General features: G+C 40.1%; 1 protein-coding gene and 1 pseudogene across 2 annotated transcripts in view; both read left to right on the top strand.

Annotated features, from left to right (window-relative positions):
• The window catches only part of ACSM6 (acyl-CoA synthetase medium chain family member 6), a 42238-nt gene extending 34908 nt beyond the window's left edge, over window positions 1–7330 (top strand). Inside the window, 2 exon segments of the mRNA XM_032245489.1 lie at window positions 3467–3568; window positions 7108–7330. Coding sequence (XP_032101380.1) covers window positions 3467–3568; window positions 7108–7248 — 243 coding nt within the window. The 3' untranslated portion in view covers window positions 7249–7330.
• Window positions 7331–8476: 1146 nt separating this feature from the next.
• Window positions 8477–9621, top strand: LOC116528282 (annotated as a pseudogene). The gene has a single exon (XR_004258964.1). The product of XR_004258964.1 is annotated as a hsc70-interacting protein pseudogene (transcript).
• The last annotated feature ends 2656 nt before the right edge of the window (window positions 9622–12277 follow it).

The following is a 12277-nucleotide window of genomic DNA, read 5'->3' as shown; positions in this document are numbered from 1 at the left end:
AGGTGAGAAAGGAGAAGAGGACCCACACAAAGGGGGAAGATGAAAGACATATTTTTTAATTTGTCAAAATGAAGTACCATAACTTCATTGCTTACACTCCCCATCCAAAACACACACACACACACACACACACACACACACACACACACACACTCTCTCTTACCACAAAGAAAAAGCCAGGCCCAGATCGCTTCATGGTGAATTCTATCCAACATTTAAGGAAGAATTAACATTAATCCTTCACAAACTCTCCCCAAAAATATACAAGATTTTGGAGGCTGTACCTCAAAATGGGGTCATAGTATGAGCCAGGATTATCCTGATACCAAAATCAAAGACATCCCATGAAAAGAAAACCACAAATTTCCTTGATATGTACAGGTAAAAGAAAAAAAAGAAAGAAAGAAAAGAAAACCACACATTAATATTTCTTATGACTATAGGTGCCAAAAAAACTCAACAAAATACCAGCCAACCTAACAAAAAATATATAAATGGATTATATACCATAACCAAGTAGTATTATTCCAGAAATACAAAGTTGGTTCAAACTATAAAAACCAATTAATATACTGTATTAGTAAAACAAAGGACACGAATCACATTATCGTCTTGACAGACACAGAAAAATCATTGACAAATCACCAACACCTATTCATGGTAACAAACTTCAACAAACTAGCAATGAAAGGGAACTTTCTCAATCTGATAAAGAGCATATAGAAACCCCATAGCTCACATCAAACTCAACAGTAAAAGACTGAAAGTGCTCCCACTAAGATCAGGACTTACAAGAATATTCACTCTTGCCACTTCTATATAACAGAGGTTCTATCCAGGGCAATTAGGCAAGAAAAAGAAATAGCATCCAAATTGGAAAGGAAGAAGAGGAAGAAGTAAAACTACCTCTGTTCAACAGATGACATGATTCTGAGGAACAAGCTATACTATAAGGCTACAGTAACCAAAACATCATGGTACTGGTACCAAAACATATATAAACCAATGGAACAGAACGGAGGCCTCAGAAATAATGTCACACATCTATAACCATCTGATCTTTGACAAACCGGACAAAAACAAGCAATGTGGAAAGGATTCCCTATTTAATAAATGATATTGGGAAAATTCGCTACCCATATGCAGAAAACTAAAATTGGACGCACAAAAATTAACTCAAGATGGATTAAAGATGTAAATGTAAGACCTAAAACCATAAAAAACCAAGAAAACCTAGGCAATACCATTCAGGACATAGGCATGGGCAAAGACTTCCTGACTAAAACACCAGAGCAATGGCAACAAAAGCCAAAATTTACAAATAGGATCTAATTAAACTAAAGAGCTCTGCACAGCAAAAGAAACCATCATCAGAGTGAACAGGCAACCTACAGAATGGGAGAAAATTTTTACAATCTATTCATCTGACAAAGGGCTAATACCCAGAATCTAAAAATAACTTAAATTTACAAGAAAAAAACAAACAACCCCATCAAAAAATGGGCAAAGGATATGAACAGACACTTCTCAAAGGAAGACATTTATGCAGGCAACATATGCATGGAAAAAAGGCTCATCACTGGCCATTAGAGAAATGCAAATCAAAACCAAAATGAGATACCATCTCACACCAATTAGAATGGCAATCATTAAAAAGTCAGGAAACAGATGCTGGAGAGGATGTGGTGAAATAGGAACACTTGCACACTGTTCGTGGGAGTGTAAATTAGTTCAACCATTGTGAAAGACAGTGTGGCGATTCCTCAAGGATCTAGAACCAGAAATACCATTTGACCTAGCAATCCATTACTGGGTATATACCCAAAGGATTATAAATCATTCTAATATAAAGACATGTGCACACATATGTTTATTGCAGCACTGTTCACAATAGCAGGGAGTTGAAACCAACCCAAATGCCCATCAATGATAGACTGGATAAAGAAAATGTGGCACATATACACCATGCAGGGAATACTATGCAGTCATAAAAAAGGATGAGTTCATGTCCTTTGCAGGGACATGGATGAAGCTGGAAACCATCATTCTCAGCAAACTAACACAAGAACAGAAAACCAAACACTGCATGTTCTTACTCATAAGTGGGAGTTGAACAATGAGAACACATGGACACAAGGAGGAGAACATCACACACTAGGGCCTGTCAGGGGGTTGGGGTCTATGAGAGGGATAATATTAGGAGAAATACCTAATGTAGACGACGGGTTGATGGGTGCAGCAAACCGTCATGGCACGTGTATACCTATGTAACAAACCTGCATGTTCTCCACATGTATCCCAGAACTTAAAGTGTAATAAAAAAAATTCTAAGGAATACAAACACACTATTAGGGCGAATAATTGAGTTCATCAAAGTTGCAGGAAATAAAAGCCATATACAAAAAATTATATTACTTGTATTTCTATATAGTATCAATAAACAATCAAAAAATAAAATAGAACAATTTCATTGAAAATAAAGTTTCAAAAATCTCATTTAAAAATATATTCACTAGCTAATTCACCTAATTTACTACACTTAGTACTAAATATCACTTTTTTTTCCTGAAGTCTAAAGTTTGCCATCAAAGTATGAAGATGTACTATCTCTGAAGACCTTCTGATCCTTAAAGCTCGTAGTTTCTATAGAAAAGCTTCAAAGTATTCAGCAAGGATAATAAATTCAAAATGAATATAAATGTTGCTTTCCAAGGTGACAAGTGGGAAGGTTGTAGCCCTCAAAATTGAGCTAGCTTATCAGCGTACTTTTTAACTGCTATCACATTCCTTCATGGTCATGCCTTCCATTTTAGGTCAATAAAGAAGCCACTCGGCTGAAATAACTCATTATTTTCAAACTGTATTTTATTTATTCCTAACCTGCCCCCAATTCTTAATAGGAAAAAATAACACCACCTCCTAGACTGTTATAAAACTGCCAAATCTGTTTTTAAATTTTCATGCTCTTTATATTTCTTTTCTTATACCTAAGATGGCTAATTAAGTGTCCTTGTTTAAAAAGGCTTTCCGAGATGCTGGTTTTCTTAAAACTTTTCGCTAACCAGGCAATGGAGCCCTTCCTGTATCATCTTATTTCATCCTCACAATGGAGCCCTTACCTATATCATCTTATTTCATCCCCACAATAAAGCTGTATAGTAAATGCACTTTTAAATCTCTGATATTCTACATGAGGAAACTGATGCTCAGAGAAGCATCCGAGATTCTCAAAGTCAGAGGGTATCAGAGTGGACATCCAAATCCAAATATTTCCAGCTCTGGCACCCTCACACTGACCACTGAACCACACTGCCTCTTAGGTTGCCCAGTATCTAGGTACACCAACCAAGCACTTTCCTGGCATCTTAAATGAGGGTAGTAAGGCTTAAGTTTAGATCTTGTTGTGTTTTAAGAAAAGTACAAATGGTTTATAAGGAATATTCCTTTACTGATTATCTAATTTCAGATTGTGGATGAAAACTTAAATATCTTGCCTCTTAGGGAAGAAGGGAATATTGCAATCTGCATAAAACAAAACCAACCTGCTTCTCTGTACTGTCCACACATGGTAAGAAAATTTTCTTTTTTTCCTAAATACTTTCATTGTTGCTACTAACCATAATGCCATTACTGTTGAGTACTTTATGGTTTGCCAAATACTTTTGTCCCAACTTTTAACTTTGCAAATTTTTGAGTTTCCAAAAATGTTAAAATAGCAGCACGATTAACACTTACCTGTACATCTCTCACCTATATTCACTTCTCATAATATTTTCCCTCATTTACATTTGTACATTTTTGATGAGACATTTGGGAATAAGTGCAGACATTACGACACTTTGTCCTTAAATATTTCAGCAGCATTCTCTTAAGAATAAGGACTTTCTTCTTAAACATCAATACCATCACATCTATGAAAAAAATAATGCTTTAATACTATCTAATATCCAGTCATTAGATTTCTCAATTGTATTCAAATGTGTTTTATAGCTTTTGTAAATCCAGAATTCAATCAAGGTCCATGCATTTATTTGGTTCTCCTATATCTTTAGTTATTTTTACCTATAACTGTCCCACCACCATGTTTTTCATGGCATGGACATTTTGAAAAGTAGAGGACTATTGTGTTAGAAAATGCCTCACTTTCTAGACTAACCTATTGATTCCTCACAATGAGATCCAAGATAAACATCTTTCTCAAGAATATTATGTGGATGATGTATATTTCTTATTTGCTTATACTGGGGATACATTGTGTTGTCTCATTTTGTGTGTTGATAATTTTGATCTTTTGATTAAGGAGGTGAGGGCCATTTCTCTCCATTGTAAAGGTACATTTTCCTGTTTGTAATTAGTAATAACCTGTTGCATAACAATTCGAGACTCTGTAAATATATTATCCAATTAACTTTTACCCAATCATTTTAGCATCCATAGATGATTCTTTTCTTTTCAGAAACAATTATTAAAATAGACAGTGGCTGGGCACAATCGTTCATGCCTCTAATTGTAGCACTTTGGGAAGCGAAGATGGGTAGCTTGAGCCCAGGGGTTCAAGACTAGCCTGAGCAACGTGACAAAATTCCAACTCTACGAAAAAAAAAAAAATACAAAAATTAGCCAGGCATAGTGACATGCATCTGTAGTCTCAGCTACTGAGGAGGCTGAGGTGGGAAGATAAACTGAGTGCAGGGCATCAAGGCTGTAATGAGCCATGATCACACTGCTGTGCTCCAGACTGGGCAACACAGCAATACCCTGTCTCAAAAATAATATAAAATGGGCAGTGCAGAATGATGATTTTCAAACTGCTATTTCTTTTTTTTTTTTTTTTTTTTTTTTTTTGAGATAGAGTTTCCCTTGTCACCCAGGCTGAAGTGTAGTCAGCTTACTTGCAATCTCCACCTCCGGGGTTCAAGCAATTCTCCTGCCTCAGCCTCCTGAGTAGCTGGGATTACAAGCACCCGCCACCACACCCAGCTAATTTATTTTTGGTAGAGATGGAGTTTTACCATGTTGGTCAGGCTGGTCTCGAACTTCAATCCTCAGGTGATCCACCCAACTTGGCCTCCCAAAATGCTGGAATTACAGGCATGAGCTACAGTGTCTGGCCCAAACTGCTATTTCTGATACATTAATTAGGTGGCATTATTCCATAAAAATGAGCAGTCCATTTTTTCTATTAAGGGGGGGTTCTTTTAATTGCTTTTAAAATACTTTATTGTTTAATCTTTCCTCATAATAAAACTCATTAGTGTTCAATATAGACAACTTTCAAAAATATAGAAAAGACTGAAGAAGAAAAGCATATAAGCTCACAATACCACCATTATTACCCACTATTAACATCTGGTGTGTATATAACCTTCATTCTTTTTCTACTTATATGTATTATTTAATAAAAGTGGGATTGCACTCTATCAGTTTTTTTACTCATGATTTTCAGATATCAGTAAATCTTATATGACAACTTTTTTTTTTTTGAGACAAGGTCTCACTCAATCACCCAGGCTGGAGTGCAGTGGCACAATCTCGACTTACTGTAACCTCAGCCTCCTGAGTAGCTGGGATTACAAGCTCTCACCACCATGCCCAGCTAATTTTTGTATTTTCAGTAGAGACAGGTTTCACCATGATGGAACTCCCAACTTCAAGTGATCCACCCACCTTAGCTTCCCAAAGTGCTGAGATTACAAGTGTAAGCCACCATACCCAGACCTTATATAAAAACATTTTAAATAATTTTATAGAGTCCTATCAAGAAGAACTATCATGATCTATTTAACATATCTACTATTGTTTAAAATTTTGGTTACTTCCAATGTTTTATATCATAAATACTGGTTCAGTGAGTATTCTCGTTAACTCTTTAAATGTCTGAGTATTTCTTGTAGCGTTTTTGACTTAAAGCCTTGGTAAAACATTTTAAATATTTTAAGAATTTCTGTGACAGAATAATGCTTAATATTTCCAAACTTTGATAAGACAACTTAAATACGCCGAGACTTTAAAATCTTGTCCTCATCCATAAGACAGAGATTTCAAAGAAAAGACCCAGATATGTCATACACCTACTGAGATTATTGTGCTGTTTGAAAATGAGATGCTTATGCAGCATTTCACTAAAGTTTATTAGAACTCTAATAAGCAGGCTGCCCATTAGATCTAAGACTCTGGATAAACTGGTGACATGGTCTCTATGGCAACGAGTCAAATGCTGTTAGAATCTGGCTGGTCATGGTGGCTCACACCTATAATCCCAGCACTTTGGGAGCCCGAGGCAGGAGGATCACCTGAGGGCAGGAGTTCAAGAACAGCCTAGCCAACATGGCAAAACCCCATCTCTATTAAAATACAAAAAAAACTAGCCAGGTGTGGTGGTTGGCGCCTGCAATCCTAGCTACTCGGGAGGCTGGGGTACAAGAATCCCTTGAACTGGGCAGCAAAGGTTGGCAGTGAGTCAAGATCATGCCAACTCTACTCCAACCTGGGCAACAGAGCGAAAAACTCCATCTCAATAAAAAGAAAAAATAAAGAATCTGTGAACACTCCACAGAATGTTCCAGCAAAATGGGCCTGCCTCATGCAAAGGGACATTTTCACCAATCACTCTCACTGTGTTTCCAGTGTAAGAACCTTAATCTAAAACCACCTTTTTCTGATGGAATTTTGGTCATGGGCAATATGAAAATTAAAGGCACAATTCAAAGACAGGGAGCAGCGAATGTATCCGATGGATGACAAGCCTGAGAAAATAGCAGCCAACAACACTTACACATTCTGTACCTGGCCCTGTACTAAAATGCTGTGTCCATGTTGCCTCATTTAAGCCTCAGGACAAACCTCTGAGTGAAGTGTCATCATTACTCCTGTTTCTAGTGAGACATAAAAATTAAAAAAAAAAAAAAAAAAAACTGAGGTTAAGAGAAATGACCGAGGAAATTTCTCCGTGTGTGTTGAATTTTCTGTGTGGGATCCCCTGGAAAGTGGGGATCCTGACTTATTTTTCTCAGTCTCCCCTGAGGGTAGCCAGAGTGCTCAATTCATATTACTAAATGATTGTAAAATGGAAGTAAATGTAGGTTTCTGGATTTGTCATTCTATCAGGTGAGCTGGGAGGAATATGCTTCAGCAAGAGGCCACATGCTTTACCTCACAGGTGGCAGAGGGATCATGGATGAAGACAGCTACTTCTGGCTGTCTGGTAGAGCTGATGATGTTGCCAATGCATTGGGTCAGAGGTTGTGAATGCTGTGGTTATTGCTATTGAGCCTGGGGCTGTAGGAATTTGGAGAAGACTCTGGACTGCTTCCAATACATAGGAATTCTATTTCTAAAGTTTAGAAAATGCAAACAACCAAAAATAAAACTCATCCACAATCTCATATTTTGGAGTAGTTTTTCTAGTCTTCTTTCTTCTTATATGTAAATTTTTTTGGTAGAAGTGAGTTCAGTGAGAAATGCTCAAGCATAACTTGCCTTTTTCACTCAACAATGTAATAGAAATATTTTTCTGTGCAACTAATATATAAATTCATTTCTTAAATAAGTTTTTCATGACCAATAAGTACACAGCTCAATGGATGTCTACACACATACACACCCTGTAACCATCTAGATCGAGGTATAGGATATTTTTAGCCTCCATGGCTCTCTCATGTCCTCATACCTCTGTGAAAGCTGTACTTCTTTCATGAACTTCGGAGTGAGTGTCCCGACTCAGCCTCCGGAGTAGCTAGGATTACAGGCATCCACCACCATGCCCAGATAATTTCTGTATTTTTAGTTTCAGCATTTTGGTCAAGCTGGTCTTGAACTCCTGACCTCAAGCAATCCACCCACCTTGGCCTCCCAAAGTCCTGGGATTACAGGTATGAGCCACTATGCCCAGCCTTCAGACTGTATTTCTTTGCCTAAAGACAGTTTCAGAGACTGACAGAAGTAGACTAAATTCTAAGGGGCAATAAATTCCAAGGGCAGATGGTGGCAAGTAAATACCATGGTCATCCTGATTCAGACTTTGCTGACCACAAAAATCACAGGAATGTTGAGAAATATAAATCAAGATGTAGGCTTTATGGCCTCATTGCTATTACATGCCAGGCTTCTGGGACCTGAGTCAGCAACCTTGCTTTCTCACCACTTCTCCATTCTAATCCTTGACACAATTAAACAACCCCAACTAAATTTTGCTCAGGAAGTCACTCTCCCTTGAGCCCTCCTGTTGCAGTAGCAGTGAATGAAGTACTTGCCTCTGCTTCTAACTGCTCTCAATTTTTACCTTGAGCCCCTCATCCTGAAGTAGCCATTATTCTCTTAAGGGCAGGTCAATTTTGCCTGTTCCTTAACTTCATATAAATGGAATCATACAGTTTGTACTCTTTTGTGCCTGTCTTCTTTCTCACAAAATAACGTCTGCGTGGTCATGCCAAGCCAGCGCCTCGGCCTGGAAGCAGGCCGCAGACCCTTAGCTTCACGACCATGGACCCCCGAAAAGTGAACGAGCTTCGGGCCTTTGTGAAGATGTGTAAGCAGGACCCAAGCATTCTGCACACAGAAGAAATGTGCTTCCTGAGGGAGTGGGTGGAGAGTATGGGGGGTAAAATACCACCTGCTACTCAGAAACCTAAATCAGAAGAAAATACCAAGGAAGAAAAAGCTGATAGTAAGAAGGTAGAGGAAGATTTAAAGGCAGACGAACCCTCAAGTGAGGAAAGTGATCTAGAAATTGATAATGAAGGTGTGATTGAACCAGACACTGACACCCCTCAAGAAATGGGAGATGAAAATGCAGAGATAACAGAGGAAATGATGGATCAGGCAAATGATAAGAAAGTGGCTGCTATTGAAGCCCTAAATGATGGTGAATTGCAGAAAGCCATTGACTTATTCACAGATGCCATCAAGCTGAATCCTCGCTTGGCCATTTTGTATGCCAAGAGGGCCAGTGTCTTCGTCAAATTACAGAAGCCAAATGCTGCCATCCGAGACTGTGACAGAGCCATTGAAATAAATCCTGATTCAGCTCAGCCTTACAAGTGGCGAAGGAAAGCACTTCTAGGCCACTGGGAAGAAGCAGCCCATGATCTTGTCCTTGCCTGTAAACTGGATTATGATGAAGATGTGAGTGCAATGCTGAAAGAAGTTCAACCTAGGGCACAGAAAATTGCAGAACATCGGAGAAAGTATGAGCGAAAACGTGAAGAGCAAGAGATCAAAGAAAGAATAGAAAGAGTTAAGAAGGCTCGAGAAGAGCATGAGAGAGCCCAGGGAGAGGAAGAAGCCAAACGACAGTCAGGAGCTCAGTATGGCTCTTTTCCAGGTGGCTTTCCTGGGGGAATGCCTGGTGGTTTTCCCAGAGGAATGCCCAGAATGGGAGGTGGCATGCCTGGAATGCCGGAATGCCTGGACTCAATGAAATTCTTAGTGATCCAGAGGTTCTTGCAGCCATGCAGGATCCAGAAGTTATGGTGGCTTTCCAGGATGTGGCTCAGAACCCAGCAAATATGTCAAAATACCAGAGCAACCCAAAGGTTATGAATCTTATCAGCAAATTGTCAGCCAAATTTGGAGGTCAAGCATAATGCCCTTCTGATAAATAAAGCCTTTGCTGAAGAAAAAGCAACCTAGATCACCTTACGGACGTCGCAATAATACAAACCAATGTACCTCTGACCTTCTCATCAAGAGAGCTGGGGTGCTTTGAAGATAATCCCTACTCCTCTCCCCCAAATGCAGCTGAAGCATTTTACAGTGGTTTGCCATTAGGGTATTCATTCAGATAATGTTTTCCTACTAAGAATTACAAACTTTAAACACTTTTTAACTTTAAAAATATTTAAAACAAATTTAAAGGGTCTGTTAATGCTTATGTTTTTCTTTACTACTCATTTTGGATTTTTTTTCTTTGAATTATTGGGTAGGGCAGATACTGAATGTATAGAAGATTTTTGCTCTAATTTGAGTGAAATAAAAGTTTATTAGTGTGAGGCAAATATAACTCATTTAAGGATAAAGTTTGTGTTGGATATGTGATTCCTGAAGCATTTTGACTTGTCTTTGCAGAGACTGGAAGTACTTGGCAGGGCAGCAGCAATCTTGCTGTGTTTTACATAATGTGCATCCTTGGGCAGGTTGTCCTTAAATCTTACAGTGTGGTGAAGGCATGATTTTTTTGTAATGCTGCAGTAGAGTTGGAGTACTTAGTTCTGTTCCTGTCTAGTATATCTAATAAATGTATGAGATTATTTCCACAAAGGGGAAATAAGGGAGTACTTTTCTTTTTATATTTCTATGCTTAAAATTCTCTTTCCTAGTCAAAAAATGCCCAACTCTGTGTCTGCTTTCTGCTTGTTAAGGTTTTTCTCCCTGACTTTTCTTGGCCTAAAGACAGGGCTTTTCCACCAGTATCATCACTGCTATCATCATTAACAGCATAATTATGCAAGCATATTTAATGCTGAGTTTAATTTAATATGTAACATATATGGTAATTGTAGGGTAATACCCATAACAACTGTAGCTTCTTACTTGGCCATGAGAATGATTATTTAAGTTCCACTCTGGCAAAATCTTGTCATATCAAAAGACATTGGAAAGAGGGATTCCCTTTGGTGTTTGGTCTTCTACTTAGAAAATACCTATTGCAGTTAGAATTTATCTTGTAGTATTCATCTTTGTATTTTGAAGCTAATAAGGTTTGAATTAAATTGATATACACAGAGGGGAACCCATTTTTTTGATCCAATGTAAATTATACATGAGATAATCCAGTTGCTCATTGTGGAATCGCTGAGACTATGAATGACTCAATTGTCTTTGTATTCAGCTCTAACTTTAGTGTAACAATACCCCCACCTCTGCTTGCTTGCTTTCCCTTCCCTCCAATGATAAAGAAAATGAGAAATTAAAAATAATAATAATAATGTCGGTACAAATCATTTATGTTGTTGTATGGATCAACAATCCATTCTTTTTCATTGCTATATAGAATTCCATTGTGTGAATACACCCAGAATTTATTCATTATTCTGTTAATGGCGACTGAGGTTGTTTCCAATTTGAGAATGCCTCCTTCGCCTAGCCCCGCTGCACCTGGGGCGCTGGCAAATTAGGCATCTTCTCTCACCCTTGGGATTAAGAGTAGGGGTGGTTGAGTGGCATAGATTCCCAAGCCCCCCTCACAGCTCTCAGAGCAGGCATCACAGCAGTGTTTGCAACACTCCAGTCAAAATGGGCCAGCCCCTACTTCTCTAGATTTTTTTTTTTTTTTTTTAAGAGAGTCTCTGTCGCCCAGGCTAGAGTGCAGCAGCACGATCTCAGCTCACTGCAACCTCTGGCGCACAGGTTCAAGCGATTCTCCTGCCTCAGCCTCCCAAGTAGCTGAGATTACAGGCACGTGCCACCACGCCCGGCTAATGTTTTGTATTTTTAGTAGAGACGGGGTTTCACGGTGTTAGCTAGAATGGTCTCCATGTCCTGACCTCATGATCTGCCTGCCTCGGCCACCCAAAGTGTTGGGATTACAGGCGTGAGCCTCCGCGCCCCGGCCCCTTCTCTGGATTTTAAAGACTATGTAGGATGAGAAAATGGGCGCGGGACGCCCCCAGGTTAATCATTTGTCTTAAGTTCTCGTAACCAAACTAGCCCCTCAGTTGAGACCGCTGACCCTCAAAGTTCTTTCCGCTTTGTACAGAAAGATCAGAATCCCCGAAAGAAGCTGCTTGCCCTCCCCGGCTGACCATCCTTAGGCACTCAGCAGTGCTGGGGTGCGCCCGCCCCATTTCCCGCTAGAAACAACCGCAGGTGGCGCCGTCCGCTGAAGAGAGCAGAACTAGGGCCCTGAGCCAAGCTGGGGCAAAAGGGAGACGCGGGAGGAGAGCGAGTGGGGAGAAAGGGCGCGGTAAGGATTCCTGGAGGGAGGGAGTAGAGCAGAGGCGGTGAGTGGCAGGAGGAGGCAAATGTCCCCGCGACCGAGCACTTTACCGGGTGGAAGTTTCCTCTGCTGTCGCCTCCTGCTTGCGAGCAGAGCTGAGCCTGGTGTGCGGCTTTTCTGGAAAGCCGGCCGCCACCACTCTCGGCGTGGGACGCCGGCCCCAGGGAGCCTCGCGACTCGCGCGCCGCGCCGGAATCTGGCTGCGCGCTGCGACTCTGCCGCGCACGCGCGCCTCTGTGCCCGTCCCAGGCGCGCGTGTGCTCGCGAAGGGTGCGCCTCCTCCAAAATGAAAGCCGGAGGTGCTCAGGTTGCCCCCCTGCTCCCTGCGCCGTTTCCTACAGG

The sequence above is a fragment of the Sapajus apella genome, unplaced genomic scaffold (assembly GCF_009761245.1).
Source record: "Sapajus apella isolate SASKATOON/1434 unplaced genomic scaffold, GSC_monkey_1.0 scaffold58, whole genome shotgun sequence".
Classification (NCBI taxonomy): domain Eukaryota; kingdom Metazoa; phylum Chordata; class Mammalia; order Primates; family Cebidae; genus Sapajus; species Sapajus apella.
The sequence above is the reverse complement of the archived record's forward strand: the minus strand, read 5'-3'. Positions and strand labels throughout refer to the sequence as shown.